Below are 25217 nucleotides of genomic sequence, written 5' to 3'. Positions count from 1 at the left end.
TTTTCTCAAGAAGACTACCTCATCGACAGACCCAATTCACGCCTGCAAATACAGAAACACATTCAGCTCGAGAACATGCTCAACTCCATTTGGGACTGTATCTTCGGAACTTTGGAAGATGAGCCACTTCGTCCCACCGATGGCCGATCTCCCGAGTCCATCGCTTCCGAAATCCTCACCAAAATCCTCAACGCGGACACACGTGAATCTCTCCAGAAACAATTGAGGGAAGAGATATGCATTACGAGCTGGTCTGAAGCTATCGCAGAAGCTCTCTTGCACGGCTTGGAGAATGCTATCAAAGCCGGGACGGAAATGGCGCAAGCAGCTGCGGATGCAGCGGCTAAAAGCAGAGACGCTGCTATTGACTTCGCGACTGACCATCCTGTGTACGCCACATTGATTGCACTGGGTATATTGGCCTTGTTGACACCGTGGGCTCTGGAAATTCTCGGATTTGGGGAGTTGGGTCCGATTGAAGGCTCATGGGCCGCACTATGGCAGAGTCGTTGGTATGGTGGACGGGTACCTAAGCAGGCTTTGTTTGGATATTTCCAGAGGTTGGGAATGAAGTGGCACTGGACTTTCTGAATGAGACTTGCCATCAACAGGAGATTTGAATTTCGTCTTTGTGGTCGTGGGTATCAATTTGTCGGCATGGTACTGGTTTAGGGGACGACATCAATTAGTTTAGGGTACACCAGTATTGGGAATTGGAAGTGATTTGTTAGATAACTTATATAAGAAGTGGATTATTCCACTGGATGTATACATGATAACTGTAACTGTCTGTAGGAAGAATCGCTTTGGCGTCATAAGCTCTTTATTAATGCAATTTGCTGAAACAATGAGTTGGAAATCCAATCATTGAAGCCGACGTATTAATTTAAAGCGAGCAGAGAGCCAGATTATACTAAGAATGCTTTATGGAGTCAATTCAAGTGAAGTCAATCTATATAATCGCTAAGATCCGCTGACAGGCACACAAGAAACACATCACAGCTCTGCCTCATCAATGTCATACGCCAAATGCTTCTGTCCGGCTCCTTTTTTATCCAATCCAAATGCCCAGGAGAGACCTGAGTATACTCCCCATGCCGTCTCCTTCATCCACAGCCCCCATGGGCCGGTTTTCTTCCTTGAGTTGGCATTCTTCGCAGAGTGGGAATAAACTTCATTCACGCGAGGTCGACGAATGTAGTCGAACTTGGCAAAAACATCAGGCAGTGAGCGATTCGAGTCCTCCAGCAGTCGCGAAAGGAGGAAAACATCTTCGAGCGCCATAGAGACGCCTTGTCCAGCATGAGGGGACATGGCATGGCCGGCATCACCAAGCAGAAGGCACCGGCCTTTATACCACTGACCACCAAGAGGTAGCCGGTAGATGGGATGGAACTTGATGACAGTAGTCTTTCTCACAAGGTTCTTGACAGTCTCACTCCACTCCCCATGAGAACCCTCCAGAATCTTCAAAAGATTATCCTTGAACCCTTCAACCTCAGCCTTGCGATGTTCCTCCCATCCATCACGGATATCCCCAGAAGTCGGCAGAGCAACCTCTCGAGAAAAGCTCCACATGACAACATCCTTGTTAGGCGTACAAGGGTTAATCAGAAATATCCCCTCCTCGGTTAACATAGCATGCAGCCCAGCCATAGAGTCAGCAGACCCAGCTGGCAACTCAGCAGCCGGAATGAGCGAAAAGGAACCCGCAATCCCAGAATACTCAGGCTCCTGCAGTGGATCAACAACTTCCCTCCGAACCTGCGAGTGAATTCCATCACATCCAAGCAGCAAGTCGGCAGTATCGCTGGACCCATCTTCGAACAAAACCCTAACACCACCGCCCCCATTCCCCTCAACATCAACATCACCGTCCAGCTCTTCAATCCCCTTCATCTTCATCCCAAACTTTATTTCAATCCCCTCCCGCTTCACAGCCTCCAACAAAACACCCACAAGATCATTTCGTCGAATCCTCAAATACCCAAATCCGGTCTTCTCTCTCGCCCATCCAACAAAATCCTGCGTGCCCACCACACCGCCACGCAAAGAATGAAGCGTAAACATGGAGCCTGCATATCCACACCGCATGAGGTCATCATAGATACCCAGTCGGTTGAAGAGCCGGAGGCCGTTGGAGAAGATTGCGATTGCGCCGCCGAGGGTTGTTGGTTCGGGGCGCAGCTCGTAGATTGTGCAGCTTATCTTGTTGTGCTTTTGTAGACGCAGTGCGGCGGCTAGGCCGGCCGGACCACTTCCTATGACTATTGCCTGGGATTGTGCTGTTAGTGACTGGGATTTGGAGTAGAGTTGGTTTGGGGGCTTGATTATGTTGGCATATGCATTCTAGATGGGAGGGTGGGAGGTGCCGGTTGGATGTGTATGCATGGGTGTGATAGGATTGCTTACCTTGCGGATTTCAGGCATGGTTGGTTAGTTGGGCTTATTCTTGGGATGGTTGTTTTCTGAATTGTTGGGTTCGTGGTTTATGTATGTTCTGGGTCTATCAGCATTTTTTTCATGCGTGGCATGAGGATTATATAGCAAATGCATGCTGGTTAACCTGCATGTTTGTCCGCGGTCCTCCGCGGCTACTTACCATATTGGGTAAGGGCATCCGCGGAGACAGAACCTCAGCCACATATGCCTCAGGCGGCAAGGCCACAGTTCAAAATGGGTTAGCGTGAACTTTTTAGCACGGTGGAGCCTTGGAGCCTCAAATCATTTGGAATCTTGTGACATTTCAAATGACCCCTTAACCATGGTACTGGTAAATGAGGTAGAACTGACTCCTGAAGCATAAGAAATCATAATTTGAAGTATAGCTGAAACATGGCAGAACACGTGCATGAATGCACATGTTGTGACTCGAAAGTCTCTACACTATACTATACTTTACACTATAGACAGTTCTTATCCAATCCTTACCCACGGGTCGATGCAGATTGTACTGGAATATATGCATGCAAGTGTCTACATCTTACAAAGAACACACAATCTCTCGGTAAGAATCACAAAGTTTGAAGTTAACAGGGCTGTTTCATGCGTGTTACAGGTCACATTCAATCTAATTGGCCCTTAAAGCCCCGGTGGAGTTGGGGATTTGGAATTCTACACAAAGTTCAACCTGGGTTGCATGGCATCAGTTGCCTGACGTGGTCCTAGCGCGAGAGAGATTCCAAATTCCAAATTCTCCTAGACATATGTACAACGCGCCCCTGGAGTTTTCTCTCCACCCTCCTCGTGTCCGAAATATGACAATGAAAATGACAATCCTACTGATAAACGCCTCGACCCAGGGATATCTGACAAGGTTGCTTGAAATGCAACAAAGAAAAGAAACAAGAAAACCAGCACACAGGTGTGGGAGCAGACTCCAACTCCAACAATATCAAGGCAAGGCAAAAAAGGTAGGATCAGGACAACCAAATCAAGAATCGAAAATCGGCCCAAAGGCCGGGATGCCTCGCGCTTCGAGCTCATACACAATTCGCCCTGTCAGGACAGGGTTACTGATGACGCACACCGCCTCGGCATCAAACTGCTTTATCTGCTGCAAGATGATGGGGACCATGTCGATGCGGCCACACTGGTTCGTGTCCATGATGACAGGATCAGAATCCATCCGACGCACCATCTCCATCACACCCTCACCGTATGTCTTGACCGGTGCTCGAGTCTGCCAGAGAACGCGGAGTGCAGGCCGGTTCTCATCGCCCAGGAAGGAGAGACAGGGACCTATGCCAGAACCTGTTGTTACGACGACGACGCGGCTGAAGACACGCATGGCGTATGCAAAGCCGTTGATCAGCACGCCGCGTTTCCAGAGGTGTGTTGGGGGGCTGTTGATGGTGTCGCTGGTCCAGTCACCTGCTTTGGAGACTAGGCAGGAGAAGGTGGCGGGGCCATCTTTGGTTCCGGCTGGTGTGTCTGGGAATGTGGCGAAGCCGTGCCAGTCGCGGAGGGGGTGCTTTGCTAGTTGGATGCCCTTTCCGAACGATGTCGTTGTGTGATCGAAGTGTAGGCGGGTAGCATGGGTGGAGAGGGGTTCGGCCTTCACAGCGACCTTGCGGAGGAACAGCCAGGGCTGCACGATGGAGCAGACGGTGAAGACGAGGAACCAAAAGGCTGGCAGGTTGATGAGGAACTTGCCCAGTGGTTGGTGCAGGGATTGGCTTGCTTCGTGCGCGAAGACCATCAGCAAGGCCAGAAACAGGGCTACGATCAGCCACCCCGAAAAACGGTGGGTGAGTTCGAAATAGTCGTGCCGCTTCATGCGGAACGTGGGGTGTGCCACCACGATTATCGCTATCAGCAGTACCAGGATGATGTATGCGAGGGTGACTGGCGCGGCCGAAAGGCGGATCCCCGCCGGGCCTGGACTTGTTGCCCAGTACTGGTGAGACATGACTCCGACGAATCCCAGGTACCAGATGAGTGCGGCTACTCCGCAGCCGCTGTGGACGCCACCATAGTGGTATACTTTGGCCGCTAGCTTCCGCAGAGGCATTGGTGCTGACCTTGGCAGAGAACACACGACTATGAAGATGGCATTGACCACGAGGGGTTGTCTGGCCAGCCCGCAAGCGAGCAGGTTAGCGGCAGTGGCGTTGACCAGGGCCAACAACTTTTGGTCTGTTGTCATCACAGCCACAAACACAGCGACGTTGGCTAGGAAGACTAGCGTGAACAACCGTCGGTATAGTGTGAGAATGGCATAACGTGTTGAGGCAAACAATTTGGGCTTCGCTGGGACGGCCTGCGCCTCGAGGTCCATGTCATTTGGCCTGGTGGTTTCGTTCGATCCTATTTCACGGGACTGATACTTTTCGATAGGCTTCTCTTCTGAGAGAGTCACCTCGCTCGACGAGGCAGAGCCTCCCACCACAGCCGTTGGAGGCATGGTAATGGATATAGGACGTTTTTCCGACATGATTATGATATGTGGTGGGCTGTCATATAGAGTTGGAAAGGTGACTAGGATATCCAACTAAGTTGAAGGTATAAGAGAGAAGGAATTTGAAGACCGAGTTGACAACCCAACCAAGGCAGATCCTCCATTTTTGAAGTGATGATGCTAACGCTCTAGGGCTCAGCTCACATCTGTTCCCCTCATGCGCCCTTTTCCTCCCTTCCCATTCCCAATTGAACTTTACCATTTCCCGTTTGGGAAGTTCTGCGAACGGTGAAGCCCTAAGTCTTCCCTTGATTCTTTTTTTTTCTTTTTTTCTTTTCCTTTCCAGGGTTCAGTAATCCATTATTGATTCCTATCTAGGTGTATGACACTATCACACTGGTCCAGACTTGAGACTTGAGACTAGTGGGTTCATCCTTGCCAATTGACTCTCAACATCATCCCACTCCCTTACGGCTTGAGCGAGCCGAGGGATAGCTCCAATGGTGCCACGACACCATCTGTCGAAAATCCATGATATTGTCCAAGAGTGGACACTCCCTACCGGGGACCCGGAGACGGGATACATCGGAATGGACGAAGTGGGAAAAAAAGATGCGCTCATGAGAAACAGGATGTAACCCAATCAGGGTTCCTCTCTTCAATCTAATGCTCGGGGTTAGCCCAAGCGAGATACAACACGGACTACCATCGCCTATCACAAGCCAGACTACGGCCCGGCAGCACCAGGATCAGCTTCCTGGACTCAGGCTCGAGAACTATGTCCAAGTTGGTCGACGTGGGGTCGGCTGTAGCAGCTGATCTCCGCTACACCGACCGCTATCAAGGCTTCAATAAAAGTGACGATCCTGCTCTAGGGATGACGAGACCAGTCGACGGAGCCTAGTGCTCCTCCCACTGGGAGAGCGTCTACGGCGCCTCCGAACAATGCCAATGTGGGTTTATGGATGGTGGCGGCGTCCCAGCATCCATGAGGGCCATCTGCAGCTAGCTGAACAGGCCAGAAAGGAATATTCGATCGACCTTTACTTTCTTTTTCCAGGCGATCATGCAGCTGAATGTGACGGCATTCTCCAATTCCTGTCTTGCCCCTCCACTCCACTGCATGCGTTCCCCACTCCATGCTCAGATGTTGGGATCAAATGCATAATGAGACATGCACCGATTTTCTCCATATTCGAGTGGGATTTGGCGCACACTTTCGTTAGTCGATCTTGTGGGAAGAACGACTCCGCACGAAAAAGATCGGCTCCATGCAGATTGGGCATCTGGGGGCCACTTTTTTTTTACACTACCATGGGAGGGGGATCCCCCCTTCGATGTTAGGCTGACAGGAGTGGCGCATGTCGAAAGTACTGGTTTTGTCCTTTGGTTCAGGCTTGTAGGGCCGTTCCGGCCGTAGACCGGCTCCCGGGTATATTTTCCCCCCTGTTCCGCAAGGGCTGAGCTCGTGGGATAAACCCGGAAATCAATAACTAACGTACATAACACATAGATCCAAATGCATTGAGAAGAAAAGAAAAGAAAATGTTAAAATAAGCTATGCAAGTCATACCTCAACGCAAGGTATGAAGGGAGGTGAGCCGAGTGTGGCTCAGTAGGGGCTGAAAGGGCAATTATTGGAATTTGGAATATTGTAGTGGGCCGCCCTAACTGGGGTTAGTTCGGTGGGGGCGTTGCGGTTCATGACATCGTCGTTCTGTTCCCGGACATGAGCCAATCTCTGTGGGTTTCGGGGGGGGGATTTCCATGATCCTCGTGAGATTACCATTAGGGTTCCAGGAGTCCCAAGGGCAAGAATATGCGAGAGGAAAATCGACGCAAGTGGAATTCACCACACTAGCGCAACCTTACCTAATCAATGTATTCCAAATCAGCTATGAGATCTCAAATCAAGGGAACCGAACATATAATCATGCCCTTCCCCCCGTAGTCGTAGATCGTGGTAGATCTCATCCTTGTCTTTCTTATCTACAATGGCGGTTTCAACTCTCGACATGGGCTCGGATGTGTGCACAGACTTGTTGACCTTCACCTTTGGAGGTCCCAAGCCCTATAACACCAATCAGCCATTGTTTATCGACGCCGAGGATCCCTCTCGGTCCTTCACAGCAGCCCAGTTTCAACAGCTGGTCCGGACCCTGATTGCAGGGTTAAAAGCACATAATGTACGGCCTGGCGATTGTGTGTTGCTGCATCTGGGCAACAGTGTAAGTCATGTAAGGTTCGAAATCGGAGAATTCCGCTGACGCGGGCTGGTGATAGATTTTATATCCCGCCTTATTCTTCGGCATTATAGGCGCAGGCGGTGTCTACATGGGCTCTAATCCCCGCAGCCAACCCCAAGAACTCGAGCATATCCTCACCCTCGCCGAACCCAAATTGATCCTCACAACACGCGATGCTCTGTCATCCGTACTCGACGTCTCGGCTGGTCGGGGCATTCACCCTGGCCAGGTGTGTCTGGTCGATGAGTTTGCCGTGGACCACTGTGCACAACTGTTCCTCTGGCAGGAACTGGGGTATTCCCGGTACTTTTCATTGAACGGGGCAGACGCCCGTCACTCCAACTTTGCCAATCTCCTCTGCTATGGAGAAAGCGACTGGCAGAGGTTTAACGACCCAGTGATGGCACGAACCACGCCTGCAGCCATGTTCTCGACAAGCGGCACAGGCGGCCTACCCAAAGCTGCCATTCTGTCCCACCATGCCATCGTCTCACAGCATCGGTCGATTTACTACGACGTGCCACACCCCGTCAGCCGCTTGATGTCGCTTCCCATGTTCCACCTGTTTGGCGCCCTGTGGACGCACCTCTTCCCTGTCCGCTATGGCCACCCACTGTTTGTGTTACCACGCTTTGAAGTGCAAGAGTTCCTGACCACCGTGCATCGCTATCAAATCTCCGAGACGTACCTGGTCCCGGCTATCATCCACTCTCTCAATCAATCCCCCTTGCGCATTGCAGACTACCTCTCCTCCATTCGCTATATTGGCGTTGCAGGCGCACCTATTGATGCAGCCTCTATGCAGCAGTTCCGCAGCCACCTGAACCCCATGGCCTATGCTTGTCAGATTTGGGGAATGACCGAAGTTGGCGTCACCTTCCAGACTCGATATGGCCAGTCTGGCGACCCGGGCAGTATCGGCACTCTGACCCCTGGGTATGAGATCCGCTTAGTGGACCAAGAGGGCAAGCTTTTGCCAGGCGATGGCCAGCCCGGTGAGCTGTACGTTCGTGGGCCTAGCCTGCTCACTGCATACAAGGGCCGTACCGATGCCTTGGAGCCTCATGGTTGGTTCCGCACTGGTGACATCGCCTACTCCAAACAGGGCCAGTACTACATTGTAGGCCGAACCAAAGAGCTGATCAAAGTGCGAGGGTAAGTGACACAGTCTTTTGCCCCAGTTCCAACACTCCATACTAACCCTTTACAGATGGCAAGTCGCACCAGCCGAACTCGAAGCAGTCCTTCTTCAACACCCTGGCATCACTGATGCAGCTGTGATCGGAGTGAATAAGGATGGCATGGGCGAAGTCCCACGAGCATTTGTGGTTCGTTCTCGCGACCCGACTGTCAGCCGTCTCACCGGCGAAGAAGTTTACAATCATGCACGTCACCACCTCGCCCGATACAAGGCCCTTGACGGTGGTGTTATCTTTGTTGAGGAGATCCCGCGTACGGCCAGCGGCAAGATCCAGCGGTTCAAGCTCTCTCAGATGAACTCCTACCGGGAAATGGTTGCATCGCTGTTATCCCGATTCGAGGGCGAGGGCGCTCGGCTACCCCGCGTTGGCGCCGAGATGCTGCCTGTCGGTGTGGCCCCGGAAGGCCAAGTCGCGGTCTAATCCATGCAAAAGCAAAAGCACACTATTGTTTGCCCCATCTGTGGAGTACATTGGCTAGGGAGAACGACACAGGCGTTTAATACAGGGACAGGTGTTGTCACAAATTGGCTGTTTGATTGATTTTTTTTTCTTGTTACATTCAGGAATGGGTTTGGTTTTTGATTCCGGCTGGCTTTTTCTCACGACTTACAACTTTTAACATGTATGACGACGGTGTATCGAATTCTATTATTAGCATTTTCAGGCGGGAATCCTCTCTATTATTTTACTTCGCAATCCGAGATGATTCATTGATATACAATTTCTGCCATCGCAGGGCTAGACTTAACCTCTGTCGACCTTAACCCTAATATCCTTCCTCAACCATGGACCTCAGCATAAACTTTCCCCTTCCGCTACTCCTCTTAACCCTCACTGAAGAGTAAAACATGAATCAATAGTCCCCCCTCTGACCCTACAGGTACACTACACTAGAATGTTACTATCCAGACACCGGCATCGGCCTACCCCGACCGTTTCGGTCGTGTGACCAGCCCTGTCCAGCCACGACGAGCCTAGCTCCGATCCACGAATTCCCGATCCGTGATGCCGGATACTCGATGCGAGATATCCGATCCGTACTCGATCCTGGGTCGGCTGATATCCGGAATGCAGCTGCACGCTCACCTCCAGATCAATAGTCCTCCCCGAAAAGACCAAAAGAGAAAAAGAGAAAAAGACAAAAGAAAAAAGAAAAAAAAAAAACGAAAAGAAAAGAAAAAGCAACCCTGTGGCGAGTTCCTCAGCCCTTACGCCATCCTCGTCTGGACGGTCTAGTGCTTCCTGTAAGCTGTAGCCTGCAGAATCGCTGAGTGGCTGAAACAAGTTCTGACTATTGATCTGGATCGCCTTATCCTGCACGGGATCCTAGCCGAGCTCGAGGCCCGTGGCGGGCGCAGGTCGACTGTACGGTAGTTGCTGCAAGGGATGGATTATAGTAAATATTAAGTTGCTTGCAGAATGTCAAGTTCACACGTCCCGTGTTCCAGATTCGAATGTCCACATCCCGGGTTCCGCGCGATGATCGACGATTACCGCAAAGTTAATTTGCTTTCCGCCTTTCTGCAGCTTGCATTACCTGGTAGCTGGACCCTCTACCGCCGAGTCTATCTTGGTTCCAGGCTTGGCCTTGGGTTCCATGGTTGGTTGTCGGCTTTTGACTTGGGTTACATTGGGCTGTTATGGTGTTTGGGGAGGGAAGGTTTGAGTGTTGGAGGGTGGGAAGGTTGGAAGGAGTTGGACTTGGGAATGACGGGTTGACCATGGATGCTCTTCACGTTAGGAGTGGGATTCCGACAATCGAGTCAAGGTTTTACTTTCTTTTTTCTTTTCTTTGGTTTTCTTTTATTCGATTTTCTTTTCAATGTCCTTTTTCTTTCTTTTTTCCTTTTTGGGTTCGGGATTTGAGGAAGGAATGAATGGCATTCCTTACGTGCCATTCGTACTTTTGACACCGCGTTACTTGATCCGGCTTGGGGTATCAGTTGGAGATTGTGTCTTTCATGTGAGGTCTACGGAATCACCCTTACCCTGCCCCATGCAGAGTGAGTCACAGTTGTGAAGCTACCGAAAACTAGTCGACAAAATTCGCAGGTTCACTAGTTCTCTCTGGACCTACATCAATACCCCAACAAAAGATTAAGCGTCAAAGATAGGTCGAGTACGCCAGAGTATGAACTTAATCAATAATCAATAATCTATCCAGTAGATCACAAAATATGGCAAGAATGATTGGAATCATGTCGTTGCCGGGGACTCGACTAGGTCAGTCGACAACGCTACCCGATGCCCACAAAATAATTGACCTGGATCGAGAGGATTATCCCAGGTATTGATATTGATTTTTAGGTTGACGCAGTGTGCATAATAGTGAGAGAAACGGATCACAGATGGTCAGTCTCTAGTACCATGTATCTCCCAGCTGTCAAGGAATGGTCAGATGAGGATTGAGAATGATCAGCCGGTACTTTGACTATCCCTCGGATATTGCAATACTCTTGTGCCACTTATCGGGTTTTTTGAACTATGGAGTTCATCCATAGAGTTGGTCTGGGCGCTATCTTATGATGTTTTGACGGAAGCTGTGGTTATGCTTTGGTATTTCCTCTGTTGCAGCAGCAGAGACAAATTGAAATTTGTGTCTTCGTAAATACCCAGACAGCTCTGGAATTAGTCTTGTCCTTGATCGAGAAGGTCAAATAATGAAGTTCCAACAATTCCGAGCTGTTGATATCATATCTCGGCACAATATATATGTCCTCACAACCCTTTGACACCTTTCAAATTTCAGTCTTTGTAGAAGTAATATACAACATTGATGCATTTGCTCTTTTGTACCTCTTTGTATTCTAAATATTACACCAAATATCCTTTCATATCGACAGACCGAAGCTGTATCCGACCAAGACTTTTTAAACAATCCCATACCCCATCCACCAGACCCCCCAAGCCAAAGGCCCTAATGCACCGAGAACAGCAGCTCCAAATGACAACTCCAAAATGGACCAGATCCAGATAGTGCCAACAGCAGGAGCCTTCTTCATAACAGCATAATACGGTTCTCCATTTGTGATCGCGATCAGATGCGCGCCCACCAAGAGGGCCACCGGCAGGAAAACCAAGGTTCTCAGTGCAGGCGGGAATAACAGCTTTCGGAAAAATGAGAAAGTAAGTTTATCATTTGTCAATGGGAAGAGAGTTGGCTCGGGCTGAGTCTTGGAGCTTGACTTTCGTTTGAAGGAGATGATGTGGCCGTGCGCGAGGTGAACGAACAACGTCAGCAATGGGAAAGCCATGGTGATGGATTCTTTGAAGAGTTTGGGGAGATCAATGCTTTCGGCGTATTGGTGGGCTGCTAAGTAGCCCAGCGTGAGGTGGAGTGTGGTGAGTGGGAGAGACAGGAGGATGGTGTCGAGGAATGGGGGGAGCGGCTTGTCGACGACAACTTCGGATTCGTCATCCGTCGTGACTTTGTTGGTGCCAGCCGTGGCTTTGCGACCTTTCTTTGGGGCAGCTTTGCCGGATAGATGGTTGCTGATGTCGCCGTCGGTGTCGACCAGGTTCCCGGCCTCGTCGACGGTCACAAAGCGCGTTCCCATTGACTCTGGGATGATTCTAGCCCCTTCTGGTATTGTTGATGAGGGCTTCGATGGATTGAGGCCATTCTGTCGCTCTGCAATGATGTCATATAGGGTTTTCTCGACGGTCGCTTTGTTTTTGGTTGGATCGTCTCGTGGAGGTTGCGCGTAGGTAATATCGGGCTCGTCCTTATCAGAGGCTGTGGCAGCTGCCCGACGCTGTTTGCGATTTCTGGCTTGCATCGTGGGAGGTGGGGAGAGTTGTGGCTGGTTGGTTGCAAAAAGCTCGTAAACATTGACGTGGAGAAATGAGGTGGTCTCGGCGATAGCCCGGAGTTAAGCTGGGGTCTCCAGTTGGCTGCAGCTCAACTATGAACTTTAGATCTACATGACCCTTTTAAATGCCTAATTTCGACGGAGAGTGGGTTGCACCTGTTCTTTTATAACGAAAATTGACTTTTATTAATTGAAATACCAAAAAAACGAGAAATTCTTTCAACCCGCCTGGTATAAAGCAGGACCAGCAACGACATGACTGTTAATCAAACTCAAGTTAAACGGACTGAGGTATGGATCACTATCAGTGACCGCAATGAATATAGTTCCGTTGAAAGCAGGATCTCCTTGATAGGTTTCCAGCCCAGGCTGAGAAGTCCAACCACGTGTACTGTTGGAAGTATTGTCAACATGCAATGGCGTATAAGTGATATTGAGCTGAGAGACCCAGACCACGTACTTTGCCAAACCAGCCTGCTTGGTTGTAACGTAGCTATCATTCGGACCGATTTTCTTGCCAGGGGTATCCCACTGCAAAACCACATTACGACCGGGGAATGAGAGCGGTTTTGGTCGAAGCTTGCTCACAGAGACCCCACATTTCGAGCTGGAGCTTGAGGAATTGCCCGAACTTGAATTTTTGTGCTTTCGAGAATTATCGTGTGGTTTTGAATAGCTGGCTTCTGACTCGCGGGTATGGTCTATACCAGATGTGTTGTTCAAGTCTGGAAGGTGACCAGTACCACCAGTCTGATTGAATCCACCAGTCTCATTCAATCCCAAAGTGGAATTTGCTATATCGTATGGATTGGGTTGATTGACAATTGTCAATGCCGGGAAGTTCTGCCATATCAACCGGGTTTGATTCTCGGGACACGAGCTGATGAAAGGCGCCAATAATGTCCACGCCCAAGACTGGGGTATACCGACTTCAAACCATTCAACCATAGAAAACAGTCCTTCAAATTGATGAAAGATCAATTGTTGCCGTGCCTCGGTGGCGATAGATTGGGTCAGCAACGTCGCCGCCTCGCGCGAGTCGAGATGAGCCAAGAATCCGTAAACGCCAGCTTCGCCGAAGCGGGTAAGCTTCTGCGCAAAATCGATGAATTGCTGGACATTGGTGAAAGGGTAGACATAGGAGCATTGTTGGGGTGCATGGGTCCCCAAAATGTTGCTGAGCATAGTTGCATGCCCGATTTCTTGCTGTGCCATGAATGCAATCAATTCGCGATCTGCATCGGTCAACCCGGCGGATTTGAAGTCTTCCTTTGAAAAGCGACGGAGCGCATATTGGAACAAGTCAAGTTCGATCCACTCCTGATACAAAGCAAGGGCCTCAATATCGAGATAGTCAGTTATAGTAACTTGAGATTCTTGGAAGGGGACTGCTTACCAACGACTCAAAGTCGAAATCACTCTTCGTATTATAAACAGGGATACTTCCGTTCGTGCCCACACCACCTGCAGGATAGTATGCAGCTGGCTCGGCATGGTGTAGCAATCCATCAGCTGGGTAGCTTGTTGCTTCCGGCATCACGCCGCCGCTCGATATACCAGTTCCGACTGATGAGGCTGTAAGGGCACCAGTGGTACAAGGTGTTCCCATGAAAGGTGTATGGGCATTCGAAGTGTGATAGCTTTGTAATGGTGGTACTGAAATTGAAGACAAATGGGACGAGGAGGTGGAAGATGTCTTTGAGTGTTTGTGATCTTCGTTGTGGTGTTTCTTCGGAGATGCAGTCACAAATGGGAGCGACCCCATTAGGGCTAACACAAGCACACTTTTGTAAACCATACTAGCGAGGATAAAGACTTGCTTCAGAATGTTTGAAGATAATGGAGGTGAGATACAGAATACCTGCTTCTTACAAACTTCACCGGATATGCGCGGAGCTTGCATTTAGTACAAATCTGTGTTGACGACCAGATAGTCGTCAGCGTTTGGAAAGCACAACTCCAATTGACGCAATCGGTTACTGGCCAGGTAAATTTGATTCGGTTCCATCCGTCGGTTCTCGAAGCGAAGACGCTGTAAAGCTATACTACATGAATGGGTCAGGTTTAAGAAACACGAGGATTCCGTGCCCAGCGGCGTATGTTCCGGTCGAATCAAATATCGAATCTTCACCTAGTTTCCTGATCAACTGGGTTCAAGAATAGTCTTTCTCGACTCTTTGGGAGTAATTGAGTGGATGAACCAACATTATCATAGCTTTGGGTAGCAACCGTGACTTGCGCTAAAGCTTGTTCTTCCAGATATCAACAAGACCTGTTCTTCTATACATCTTACCCTGGAGACCCCGGATAGCCCCAATTAATGTACTTTGTCCCACAAGGCTAAGGTTTAACCTTGGAAGCGTTGAATACTGATGTGTGATAAAAACATAGCCCGGACTGGCCATGGTTGATAGTGAAACCATCCATAATCTTGAGGACTATACAATCACAATGATGCAATTAACTTATGATAGAAGCCATGTATTTCATAGAGAGCATCCTCAGAAGGTCTGGAATTAGATTCCGTTCCAGTCTATTGAAATCTTCCGACTATCGAAAAGCAACACAGTTTTTTATCAACCCCCAGGTCATAAACCTGCTGAATCCGGGGCAGGTGAAATTTTCAGAGGTGGTACATGTCTATCTCTCAATTTCCAGGATGATTGAAGTGATATAGTTGAAAGCTGTGGGATCAGTGGCGTGAATATCAGCAAATAGTGTTCTGGAACTCGTACTCGTCGCAAGCATTGATCACATCCAAAATGCCTTCCTAAGCTGGAGACGATGATTTCGAAGAAAAGAGGTGTTCAGTTAAAAGAAATATCAATATTGACGATCTGAATCCCCCAAAGCGATTTCAGAAAGTGGTCTCCAACGGCGAAGCACATACGTCCTTTCTTAGAGTATCGGCTGGACACGGTAAATCTTGCTGTAGAGCTCTATATTCAGGTTCAAAACACCGCAAGCTACCTCAACAAGCAGAGAGTGGAAGTATCTGATATATATAATGGAATGAGGGGCCTAATTGACAGCTTTGCTGAGACTACTCGGTCATCCTTACGTCTAGTCCCGCAGACGAAGCGCTCCTCAGACTTGATGATTTGGACATTGGGGATCTCGATACCTACCTAGGTACAACTTGGGGCAATGTGAATGGTGACTAATCCCTTTTCTTGTTTTCATGTGTCTCTCTCTTCGTAACAGGGATTTCATGTGCTGCTCTCAAGATATCTGCATTCATCGAAGCCAATGGCATGCCTGTAGACATTTATCTTGTGGCTCCCAAATCCTGTGATCAGCATTTGTTGAGAACGAGCAATATCATTGGTGACGCTTTGATGGCCGAGGTTGGTTAGAAAGTATAGATCTAGCATCATCTCCAGGGTGGGGCTTTGGCGCCGACGATGGAGTCACTAAGTGGAGTCATCGTACAATTATTTAGACCGCTAATTTACTGGGGGTATATTAGCGTATTTAGATAATATTCTTCAATAATTAAATGGCCTTACATGTTTGGCAATATTGGAAATTCCCTTCCGTTGGCGCTATAAGGGTCGCAGGGACTGGACTCAGAGTGGTTGATAGTGATCTCTGTTACATCCCTATCTTGCGACAAGAAAGAAATACAGTAGCAAAGCCTACACATAATGAAAAAGTGCGTGAGGCTATTACTGTATACTTCCCTCGGCAGTTCGGCAGTCCGCCGATCCAAGTGGGGGGTGACGTTATCCCAGGATCGGGGAGTTGTTTGTAATCCTCATATTTAACCTTGGAAGACCTGCTCGCCCTTTTCCCCTCTCTCTCTTTCTCTATCCAATCTTCATCCCCAATTATCTTCACTCATCATGTCTCATCTACAAGCATCAAAGCTCTTTTCGGTTAAAGACCGGGTTGTCGTGATCACCGGAGGTGGTAGCGGTAAGAACGACCCTTGACCCGCATATCCAAGCTATATGACAATGAAACCGAAACTCACAACATCAATTCAGGCCTTGGTCGCATTATGACAAAAGCCCTCGACGCCAATGAAGTCTCCAAGATCTTCATCCTGGGCCGACGTGAAGATGCTCTCCAGGAAACAATCTCGCAAACGATCAATGGGTCCGTAATCCCAATTAAATGCGACATCACCTCCAAAGACTCCCTCGAGGAAGCCTTTAAAGCAGTTGCAGCCCAGACCACCCACGTCGACCTTTTGATCGCCAACAGTGGTATCATGGGCCCCTTGATGAAACCCCCACAGCCCGCAGCAGATGGCTCCCTTCCACCTCTCTCCCAGGTCCGTGACGAACTGTTCAATGTTCCCATGGATGAATTCAATAAGGTGTTGAATGTGAATGTGACGGGGTCATATTACACAGTTCTGGCATTCCTGCCCCTCCTCGAGGCAGCTAACAAGCGCCGACCTGCCCCGCAGGCTGGCGTTGTGGGAGCACCGACTGCGCAGGTGATTATCACGAGTTCTATTGCCGGCTACGCACGCAAGGTGCCATTCAGCTTTGCCTACAATGCATCCAAGTCGGCAACTACCCAGCTGGTGAAAATGCTTTCAACTTCGTTTGCTTATTATAGCATTCGTGTCAATGGTATCTCGCCGGGTCTTTATTACTCTGAGATGGCGAACCATGTTTTCAAGGATAATGGTATCTCTGGTCAGGCTATTGAAGATGGCTCCTTCCCACGCGAGATGATCCCTGCTACGAGAGGTGGGAGCGAGGAGGATATGGCTGGGCTGATTGTTTGGTTGGCCAGCAACTCCGGTGGTTATATCAATGGTAACATTTTGGTTACTGATGGTGGTCGTCTCTCTGTTGTCCCAGCTTCTTACTAAGGACTTGGTGTTAGGGGATGCTGTATAGGTTTCTGTACATGCCCGGAATTCAAATAGAACGGGAATAGATTGTGGGAATGCAAATATCGAATGCATTGATTTGTTGATAAATGGATGAAATAAAAACAGCATCGCAAAGACATCAATGGCTATGTAGGCAAAGATCATAAGGCATCACTCATCAATAAGTTGCTGTCAATCGCTGGACCAAGTAATCACCCGCAGTTATATCCGCATACTTTTTCGCCACCTCCACATCTTCGCCGAAAGTTCCTGGCAGAGCTTCGATAAGTTTGGTGCTGTTGGGATTGCAGAAATAAGCGACACTATATCGAGCAGGGTATTCGCCCGAGGTATTATCCGTGGAATCTTCACTGGGTGGCGCAGGCGGCTGGATTACCCGGTGACGGGTGCTTTTGATAGTATCATTAGACCACCGAGCTAGCAGATCACCGGCATTAACGACAATAGTATCGGAAATAGGAGTTGCATCGACAAAAGTCCCTTTAGGACTTCGTACTTGCAATCCACCGTGCTTGTCCTGAAAAAGGAGGGTGACTGAGCCGTAGTCGCTGTGCTCGCCAGCTCGAACCTGGTTAGGATTCTTGTTGAAGACCTCCTTGTTAACTGCAGGATAATGAAGTAGACGGAGAGTATTATCTCCCTCATTGACATAGTCGTCGAAGAAATGCTCAGGTAGGTTCATTCCCATCGCAATGGCACGCATGATCTGTGTATGCAGCGTCTTACACATTTCGAAGAAAGACTGCATCGTTTCCTTGAATTCTTTCCCTTCATCGTCCAAGTGATCAGGCCAGCGATTGGGGAGATTCTCAACTCCCTCGCGACCAATCTCCATGGTCTCTTTTATATCTGGGGCGGCAGCACGCAGATCATCGACGCCATTGGTCTCGTCGACGGTGGTTAATTTCTCCCGCCCAATGGCGACGTAACCACGGTTCGATTGTGGGGTCGTCCAGCCCATATCATCTTTCTCACTCTGAGGTCGGGCGAAGAAACGAGCAGATGAAGCAAATACTCGGGATACCACGGAAGGTGGAATGCCATGGGATTTGAGGTAGAGAAACCCGGATGTCTTGAATGCTTCCGTAATGGACAGGGCGACAGCATGCTTATCTGACGGTGTCCCCGTGAAGAACGGACTGAGGTCAATCAGCTAGAATTGGGATACGTTAAATGCAGTTTAAACTATGCAGTCCGACAGTACTGACTGGGATCATGAGATCATCCTGGTTTATAGCAGTAGATGCTGGGTGGATTTCTTGCATTGTAGAGGCCATGGTAGAGAAGTATGATTGAACTGTGTGCTGTGCAGAGAGGAAGACAATTAGTAGAATCCACAAAGTCACCTCTAAAGGGGAAAAATGAGGGGAAAGGTGGTCAGGTCATCTGCCTGATAAGGATGATAGTACGGAGAGAATGGTCGAAGATAAGCGTTCTGCCGGTGGGTCCCGCTCTTGTCTTCGTCCCGCCTCACCGCCCCATTTCCCGTGCCATATTCCTATCCCACCTTCACCGCCTGATCGCCCACGCCGTTCCCTAACGTTGATTGGACAGCTGCTTCAACCTCGCCGCCTGTTTTGCACCGCCACACTCCGCTCCGCTGTCGATCTACATCGGCCACGTGACCATGGCAGCCCCAAGAGACAACCTTGGCCGTCTCCCATGGATAGCCTTGCAAATCATTCTCCGCTATCTCCCGGATCTCCCTACCGTATTTTGTCTATTGGAAGCAAGCGAACTGGTTAGAAATGTAGTTTTATTCCAAGTTTCCCTGTTTGCCGACATCATCGAGGACAACATCAACCGACCCGTTGCCGAAGGAGGCCTTCATCCCGATAATCGAAAGCTGCTGCGGATATTTGCTTTGATTTCCTGGCGCACAATGTCTGGGCTGCACGAGAACAACCCACTGCCTCGTTTGTATCGCAGTGTCATTCCTGCTTTGGCAAATGCCATTTCGATGCCTCCACTCGCATACAGCATTTCTCAACATGGGGGCTCACAAGCCCGAACCTGCTTTGCGTCTGAACGGCTTCACAAATCTATTCCATCAATGGTCATCTATGGGATGATCAAATTTGCTGCTCTGGCTCAACAAATCTCTCACGGTTGCTTCCGTGACTGCATGGCTCGATGCCTGTCTTTGCCGCTGAGACAGCCTCACCCGAATGAACGTCCCATCGCAGATCTCAGTTTTTCCTCACGCCCAGATGGGATCCCTCTCATCCCCGTTAATCAGGGCCCTCCAACTTATTGGGAGGAACAAAGACTGCTGCGGACCACCCTTCGCTTCTTACTCTTTTGGGACCTCAAAGATGCAACTGAAAGAGGGGTTATCTCAGTTAACTCTCACGTGGATGAAACATTCTTCAGTTCAAACAACGTTGAGGAATACTGGTGTGGTCTCCCTCAGCATGGATCACTTGAGGGTGGCACGCGAAGCAGAATCTTCTGGTCAGAGGTCTATCAAATGAGATTATTCCTTTCTTGGGTCAGATCTCTCAATCCCGGTGTTCCTCTTAGCCGGGACTGTCTTCAGTCATTCCTCAGTGACTCTCGATTGTCTATGCCTTATTGCCCTCTGACCCCGGTCTCACCTGGCGCTCAGCTGTCCATGGATATGACAATGACTGTCGGCATCCCGCCAGTACAAAGCATCTTGATTATCCTGCGGCACCATATCCGGGAGTTTGATGATAAGGACGTTCAGTTTTTTACTCAGTTTGGATTCGATTTCTGGGATCATGAGCGGCTTAAGGACTTCGGGCTCACCAATGATATTCTTGGCAGCAACCACGCTTGGAATACAGACCAACCTGGCCTCTCGCGGAACTTGTTTCGGCTGGGGTTTGTGTGGTCCAGCATCCTCCCAGCCCCGCGTTGGAAAATTTGTCGACGGTCCTTTGTCGAGGAATAAGCTCATATCTCTTTGTTTGTGCTTAAGCACCTGAGGATGCTTAGAAGATTTTACAATTGATCCCAGTGTTAATGTTCAGATTTATCTCAATGTGATCTCATTTTCTTCCTATTCTAACATCACTTTAGACTGTGTTTGTGCTTACTGTAAGATTGAGAAATCCTGATGTAGTGAACCTGATTCCTAAAAGGTTAAATCTTCAAACCTGCGACATACGCATGTAATTTAAAATGGCTCCATAAGATGTGGTGTGGGTAAGCCTTGCGATATTCAGCCAAAGGCCTTTTGAATATATCAATCTCTTTTCAGAGGATAAAGCAGATTTCACTTTAAAATGATGCCATCATAAGGTTAACCTACAAGTAGTGTCGTTGTTACTTGGTAGCTTTGTCCGATGACTGGAAAAAGACTACCACACCGACTACACTAATCCTAGCTCAAAGTAATTGTATGAAGTATTGGAGTGACACTATACGAAATGATACCGCCATACATGACTTGAGAGTACTCTTGCTGGTGGCTATCCAAAAATGAAATTCCGTAAGGCACCACAGTGCCATGACTATACGAGCACCCTAAAAATCCCTTCTGTATGACGTTAACACACGCAGTGTTTCTTTCGCTTTTCCCTCGAGCTATCAGTTCCCTGTTTAGTAGATATCTCTTCTTAGACCACTCCGCGAAGTTGTTGTTCCACTTCGAGAAGTTGGTATATTGAAATATCTCCACTTCTTCCAATCCGCCCGGACTGGCCGGACTGGCCAGACTGTCCATATTGAGATTCCGAGAGAAACTGCAATGAATAGTAGGTGGAATTGGGGATTACGACTCGCTTTTCAACATGAGAGTCAGAGAGTTGGAGAATCGAGAGTACCGGAAGTGTTGAAGATCCGACCTGATATCGACGATTCGCTTCCCCACTCATTAATAAGCTGAAACCACCTCGGTCCCTTTTCTCTCGACTCTCACTCTTCCTGTCTGGATACTCGCTGTATTCTCGATTATCTGCATATTCTTGATCTTCCTACTCCTTCAACATGCCTTACACCGCCCTTGTCATGTATCCCAATGAGTCGGACATCCAGTTCGACGAGTCCTACTATATGAAGTCCCACATGCCCCTCGTCGAGGCTACCTGGAAGAAATACGGCCTTCTCAGCTGGAAGGTCACCAAGTTCCCAGCTGCTCTTGATGGCTCACGCTCCGAATACTTGATCATGGCTTCTCTGGAGTGGGAGAGTCAGGAGGCGTTGCAGCAAGCTCTCAAGGACGAGGGCAGTGCCACAGTCTTTGGTGATATCCCCAACTTCACCAACAAGAAGCCTATTACTCTGGCTGGATCCAACCTTTGAGTGTATCTCTGAAGGGCGATTTGCGTGGATTCTTCGAGGTATGTGGACATTTCCCCTTTGGCATCGATATTGACGGAATGTTGATGGTTCTTCTTTGAGCGAACAGTGATGCAATCCATGAATACGACCTAGGTCTACGTTTGGAGGGCATCGGAATCATCGCTCTCTTTACAATTTACTTCTGGCCATCAGTCTTGGTATAAGAGAGTCTTTGCAAGTCCGACTGACACGGGGTGACTTATATTCACGGGAAGCCATGTAAATAGCCATACACACGCTCTAGAAATACGACTCTCGCCTGATCCAAACCAACTGCCATTAAGCCAGTCCAACAGTCCAAAAGTTCAAAGTGCAATCAAAAGGCCACATCGGACATCCCCGCATGATTTCTTATCTTTTATCCCCTCACTTGGCTCTACAAAACCTCCCAATTCCCAACTCCCACCTCCTCTCACTGATTCCTCCCCAATTCTATTCTCAGTTCTCTCTTTGCCTGAATAAAAACCTCACCATGTCCAAACCCCTCGTAGTCGACATCCACACCCATGTCTACCCACCCTCATACATGGCAATGCTCCGCGCCCGCAAAACAGTCCCATACATCCATGATCCAGAGCAAGGCGAACCACGCCTGATAATCCTCTCGTCAGACGATGACCCAGCAATCCCAATCGATCAGCGCGGCCGTCCAGTCGACTCATCCTACTCCGACATCAACGTCAAGCTAACCTTCATGCAACAGCACGGCATAGACAGCAGCGTGATCTCGCTCGCAAACCCATGGCTTGACTTTCTCGAGCCCTCCGAAGCCCAGCAATGGGCGCGGCGCATCAACGATGATCTGGAAGAAACCTGTGCGAGCGTCAACCGCGCCGGAAACCCGGATCAGAAGCTCCCGCTCAAAGGCCGGTCTACGTTGTTTGCCTTTGCGGTTTTGCCCTTGAGTGCGCCGAGCCCTGATATCATCGTGGAGGAGATTCGGCGCGTGAAGACTTTGCCTCACGTCCGCGGTGTGATCATGGGCACTTCGGGGCTGGGTTCGGGTCTCGATGATGAGAAGTTGGGGCCTGTTTGGGCCGCGTTGCAGGAGACGCAGCTTCTGCTCTTTTTGCATCCCCATTATGGTCTTCCGAATGATGCTTTTGGGGGTGCGGAGATTACTGCCCGCTATGGGCATGTTCTTCCTCTGGCTCTGGGGTTCCCGCTGGAGACTACTATCGCTGTGACGCGCATGTTGCTTTCGCGTGTCTTTGATGAGTTCCCGCGCTTGCAGCTTTTGCTTGCTCACTCCGGTGGTACGCTGCCGTTCCTGGCTGGTCGGATTGAGAGCTGTATTATGCATGAGCGGAATTTTGTTGAGAATGGTGGTAGCGTCCCGGGGCCGCAGAGGAGTATTTGGGAGGTTTTGAAGACGAACATCCTTCTTGATGCGGTTGTCTATGGAGTTGCTGGGTTGAAGGCTGCTGTCACGGTTGGCGGAGGTACTGACCGTCTTATGTTTGGTATGTCTTGTAGTCGGGGTTTCGGATGTCGAATCAAGCTGACTTTATCTTATAGGCACTGATCATCCCTTCTTCCCACCTTTGAACGAGGAGGAAAAGGATTGGCTTAGTGTGACGACCAATTACAATGCTATCGATGAGACTTTCAAGGACGAGAAGGAGGTTGTGGCTGCTGTTCTGGGTGGCAACGCCGCTCGCATTCTTAATCTTGAATGATGAAATATGGTCTCTGCCTGTTCTATGATATATCAATCCTGCAAATATGATGTAACCAATATCCTAGGGTATACAAGTGGCAAAAAGGTACAAGGAGACAGCTCTCCCCACGAGACACCAGAGGATCGTCAGCACAGAATAATCTATTTCAGAACAAAAGCACTCCTCAGTACATCCCAGCCTACCAATCGCCACAATTCCTGGGTAAACCAATCCACAAACTTCTCCTGGTCAGTCTCTTTCTCATCAATTCCCTGAGAGGGTGGAGTCTTCGGACGTTGTAGACCATCCTGGAACAACTTGTCATTAGTTCCAAAGACAGCTTGAAGCAGAGTGTTCTGGATGCGATTTTGAGAACTTTTGAGAAAGCTTTGTGTAGCCTGTGCTTCATCAACCGATTTGTTTGATTTGGCATGCATGACTCTTCCCAAAAGCCGAATGAGATACGTTGCTTCGAGTTGCGCATCGTTCGGCATGAGATTCTCGTCTGCCATTGCCTCCAATCCTCCTGGGAATCTCATTCTCGGACTGATACTCATTGGTAATCGGAGATCGTGAAACACATATAGGGCTAGCATTTTGCCCACACGATTAAGAATGAGGGAAAGATATCCTTCCATTACATGCTGATCTTCGGCGCGGGATATGTTAAGAGATAGGGCCATTGTGCAGAGTACATCCGCAAGGTGGGAGGCTATTTCGTCCCCGATCCGTAGGTTTTTCTCTCTTGAATTGGTTCGTTCATTTGACTGCGTGGCCGTTCCTGGAACCACCCTTGGGTCGCCTGTGGTTTCTGTGGCAGACTTTTGTTTGGAGATAGCAGTGCAATGATGAGTGAGGGCAGTCATAGTTGATTCAAACAGTCCAACCAGGTAGTAAATGACCTGGGCCCGATTCTGTCTCTCATTTGCATTTGCTGATAATTTATGCAAAGCACGATGCACGACATGAAAAGCAATGATGACTGCAGTGAAAACACCATTGATGTCTGCGGCTTGTTTGGAATTTGGCGTGTGTGACTGGGCTGATATGATCTGTCTCTGAACAGCATGAACGAGTTCCTGTTCTGCAGATTTGCAAAGAATGACAGCAGCAGTAGCCAAAGAGTTAGTTTTGATTGGTTTTCTTTGCAGGGCCTTTTGCAATGTATATAATTGCCTGCTGAGGCACAAGCCTATCATGGGGTTAGCTAGTGCTATCATGAAATAGGAACACTATGAGCTTCAAGGACTTTCATACGATCTTCCTCCCCACTTGAATCATCATCCATCAGTTTAATCCTCTTCTGCATCTTTTCTGGTATGTTAGCCCGTTTCTTCGCCCCGTTTGGGCCCTTCGTTTTCTTCCCGACATGTGCTTTGCGCTTGTTTATCTGTGGGGATTCGTTCTCATGTTCCAGACTTTTGGCTTGCATCTTTGCTATTAAACCGGTGTTTCGCTGCTGTAGCTCATGGATTTGATCATGCAACTTGCTCTGTCCTGCTTCGGATTGTTCGTATGCTTGTTGCCAAAATGAAACACTGTCGAAGAACTTGTCTGTTGTCACGTCATTTCCTAGCTCTTTGGACCTCCTGATAAAGGCTCTGATACGTAGAATATGCTCTAGTGTGAATCATCATTAGATCAAATTTCTTGGTCTAGGAGAGTCGGCAATTGGCCTGCCTTGAACGCCTTGATCTGGTGGCTTTTGTTTAACAACGGCCAATGCTAGGGCTAGTTGGAGCCTGGTTGGAGGTGATACAATGTCTTTAGGAGATGGATGAAGATCCATGATGTTTCAAGATGTAGGAGAAGAGGATGCTTGATGGAAGATGGAATATGAATGAGTTGGGAGATGTCAACAACCAAGGCCTCGTGACCACCACGATGTCCATTATCATATATTGTCATATTTTGGTTTGTTTTCAAACTGAATATTTACTTCAAATCGACTACATGCGCTATTCCCTTGATTTTATAGACTTCAACTTAGTAGTGAAATTAACATATTTCCAAATGGGTCAAGATCCGCCACCGCCCAAAGCTCCGAACTCGAACCTCGAAATCATTCCAACTGCATCACTCTCACCGCGAGAGGTCCGACTCGAATTCAAATACCGCACACACTGATCAATTGCTGTACTCTACATAATATAGTCTGCGCTCAGACCTAGTACCGCAAATCAAGGCCTGAGGACCATCTTCCACACCCAACTACTCAGCGCATCACCAAAGC

At 48.9% G+C, this 25217-nt stretch overlaps 12 protein-coding genes across 12 annotated transcripts; 6 read left to right on the top strand and 6 right to left on the bottom strand.

Annotated features, from left to right (window-relative positions):
* Positions 1-75: 75 nt before the first annotated feature.
* N7511_006161 (uncharacterized protein) lies at positions 76-591 on the top strand (the record flags this gene model as incomplete). The annotated part of the gene is made up of 1 exon (XM_057128538.1): positions 76-591. One exon carries the CDS (start codon positions 76-78, stop codon positions 589-591), a length of 516 nt encoding a protein of 171 aa, XP_056983094.1.
* Positions 592-996: 405 nt separating this feature from the next.
* On the bottom strand, positions 997-2430 carry N7511_006160 (FAD-dependent oxidoreductase; the record flags this gene model as incomplete). The annotated part of the gene is made up of 2 exons (XM_057128537.1): positions 997-2349; positions 2413-2430. The coding sequence occupies 2 exons, from the start codon at positions 2428-2430 to the stop codon at positions 997-999; spliced, it is 1371 nt and encodes a 456-aa protein (XP_056983093.1).
* Positions 2431-3433: 1003 nt separating this feature from the next.
* N7511_006159 (integral membrane protein TmpA) lies at positions 3434-4906 on the bottom strand (the record flags this gene model as incomplete). Its single annotated transcript, XM_057128536.1, has 1 exon — positions 3434-4906. The coding sequence occupies one exon, from the start codon at positions 4904-4906 to the stop codon at positions 3434-3436; it is 1473 nt and encodes a 490-aa protein (XP_056983092.1).
* Positions 4907-6894: 1988 nt separating this feature from the next.
* On the top strand, positions 6895-8768 carry afeA (adenylate-forming enzyme AfeA; the record flags this gene model as incomplete). Its single annotated transcript, XM_057128535.1, has 3 exons — positions 6895-7128; positions 7184-8301; positions 8357-8768. 3 exons carry the CDS (start codon positions 6895-6897, stop codon positions 8766-8768), a joined length of 1764 nt encoding a protein of 587 aa, XP_056983091.1.
* A 2450-nt stretch (positions 8769-11218) lies between these two features.
* Positions 11219-12127, bottom strand: N7511_006157 (uncharacterized protein; the record flags this gene model as incomplete). Its single annotated transcript, XM_057128534.1, has 1 exon — positions 11219-12127. One exon carries the CDS (start codon positions 12125-12127, stop codon positions 11219-11221), a length of 909 nt encoding a protein of 302 aa, XP_056983090.1.
* A 252-nt stretch (positions 12128-12379) lies between these two features.
* On the bottom strand, positions 12380-13958 carry N7511_006156 (ferritin-like domain-containing protein; the record flags this gene model as incomplete). Its single annotated transcript, XM_057128533.1, has 2 exons — positions 12380-13498; positions 13557-13958. 2 exons carry the CDS (start codon positions 13956-13958, stop codon positions 12380-12382), a joined length of 1521 nt encoding a protein of 506 aa, XP_056983089.1.
* A 2047-nt stretch (positions 13959-16005) lies between these two features.
* On the top strand, positions 16006-16991 carry N7511_006155 (SDR family NAD(P)-dependent oxidoreductase; the record flags this gene model as incomplete). The annotated part of the gene is made up of 2 exons (XM_057128532.1): positions 16006-16078; positions 16150-16991. 2 exons carry the CDS (start codon positions 16006-16008, stop codon positions 16989-16991), a joined length of 915 nt encoding a protein of 304 aa, XP_056983088.1.
* A 181-nt stretch (positions 16992-17172) lies between these two features.
* N7511_006154 (isopenicillin N synthase family dioxygenase) lies at positions 17173-18292 on the bottom strand (the record flags this gene model as incomplete). Its single annotated transcript, XM_057128531.1, has 2 exons — positions 17173-18168; positions 18224-18292. 2 exons carry the CDS (start codon positions 18290-18292, stop codon positions 17173-17175), a joined length of 1065 nt encoding a protein of 354 aa, XP_056983087.1.
* Positions 18293-18642: 350 nt separating this feature from the next.
* On the top strand, positions 18643-19932 carry N7511_006153 (uncharacterized protein; the record flags this gene model as incomplete). Its single annotated transcript, XM_057128530.1, has 1 exon — positions 18643-19932. The coding sequence occupies one exon, from the start codon at positions 18643-18645 to the stop codon at positions 19930-19932; it is 1290 nt and encodes a 429-aa protein (XP_056983086.1).
* A 1037-nt stretch (positions 19933-20969) lies between these two features.
* Positions 20970-21284, top strand: N7511_006152 (uncharacterized protein; the record flags this gene model as incomplete). The annotated part of the gene is made up of 1 exon (XM_057128529.1): positions 20970-21284. The coding sequence occupies one exon, from the start codon at positions 20970-20972 to the stop codon at positions 21282-21284; it is 315 nt and encodes a 104-aa protein (XP_056983085.1).
* Positions 21285-21795: 511 nt separating this feature from the next.
* On the top strand, positions 21796-23002 carry N7511_006151 (amidohydrolase family protein; the record flags this gene model as incomplete). The annotated part of the gene is made up of 2 exons (XM_057128528.1): positions 21796-22786; positions 22842-23002. 2 exons carry the CDS (start codon positions 21796-21798, stop codon positions 23000-23002), a joined length of 1152 nt encoding a protein of 383 aa, XP_056983084.1.
* Positions 23003-23145: 143 nt separating this feature from the next.
* On the bottom strand, positions 23146-24602 carry N7511_006150 (uncharacterized protein; the record flags this gene model as incomplete). Its single annotated transcript, XM_057128527.1, has 2 exons — positions 23146-24176; positions 24242-24602. Coding segments are annotated over 2 exons (1392 nt in total), but the record flags the coding sequence as incomplete, so codon positions are not given.
* Positions 24603-25217: the final 615 nt, after the last annotated feature.

Source organism: Penicillium nucicola, assembly GCF_028828085.1.
Source record: "Penicillium nucicola strain IBT 29836 chromosome Unknown utg000006l, whole genome shotgun sequence".
Lineage (NCBI taxonomy): Eukaryota > Fungi > Ascomycota > Eurotiomycetes > Eurotiales > Aspergillaceae > Penicillium > Penicillium nucicola.
The sequence above is the reverse complement of the archived record's forward strand: the minus strand, read 5'-3'. Positions and strand labels throughout refer to the sequence as shown.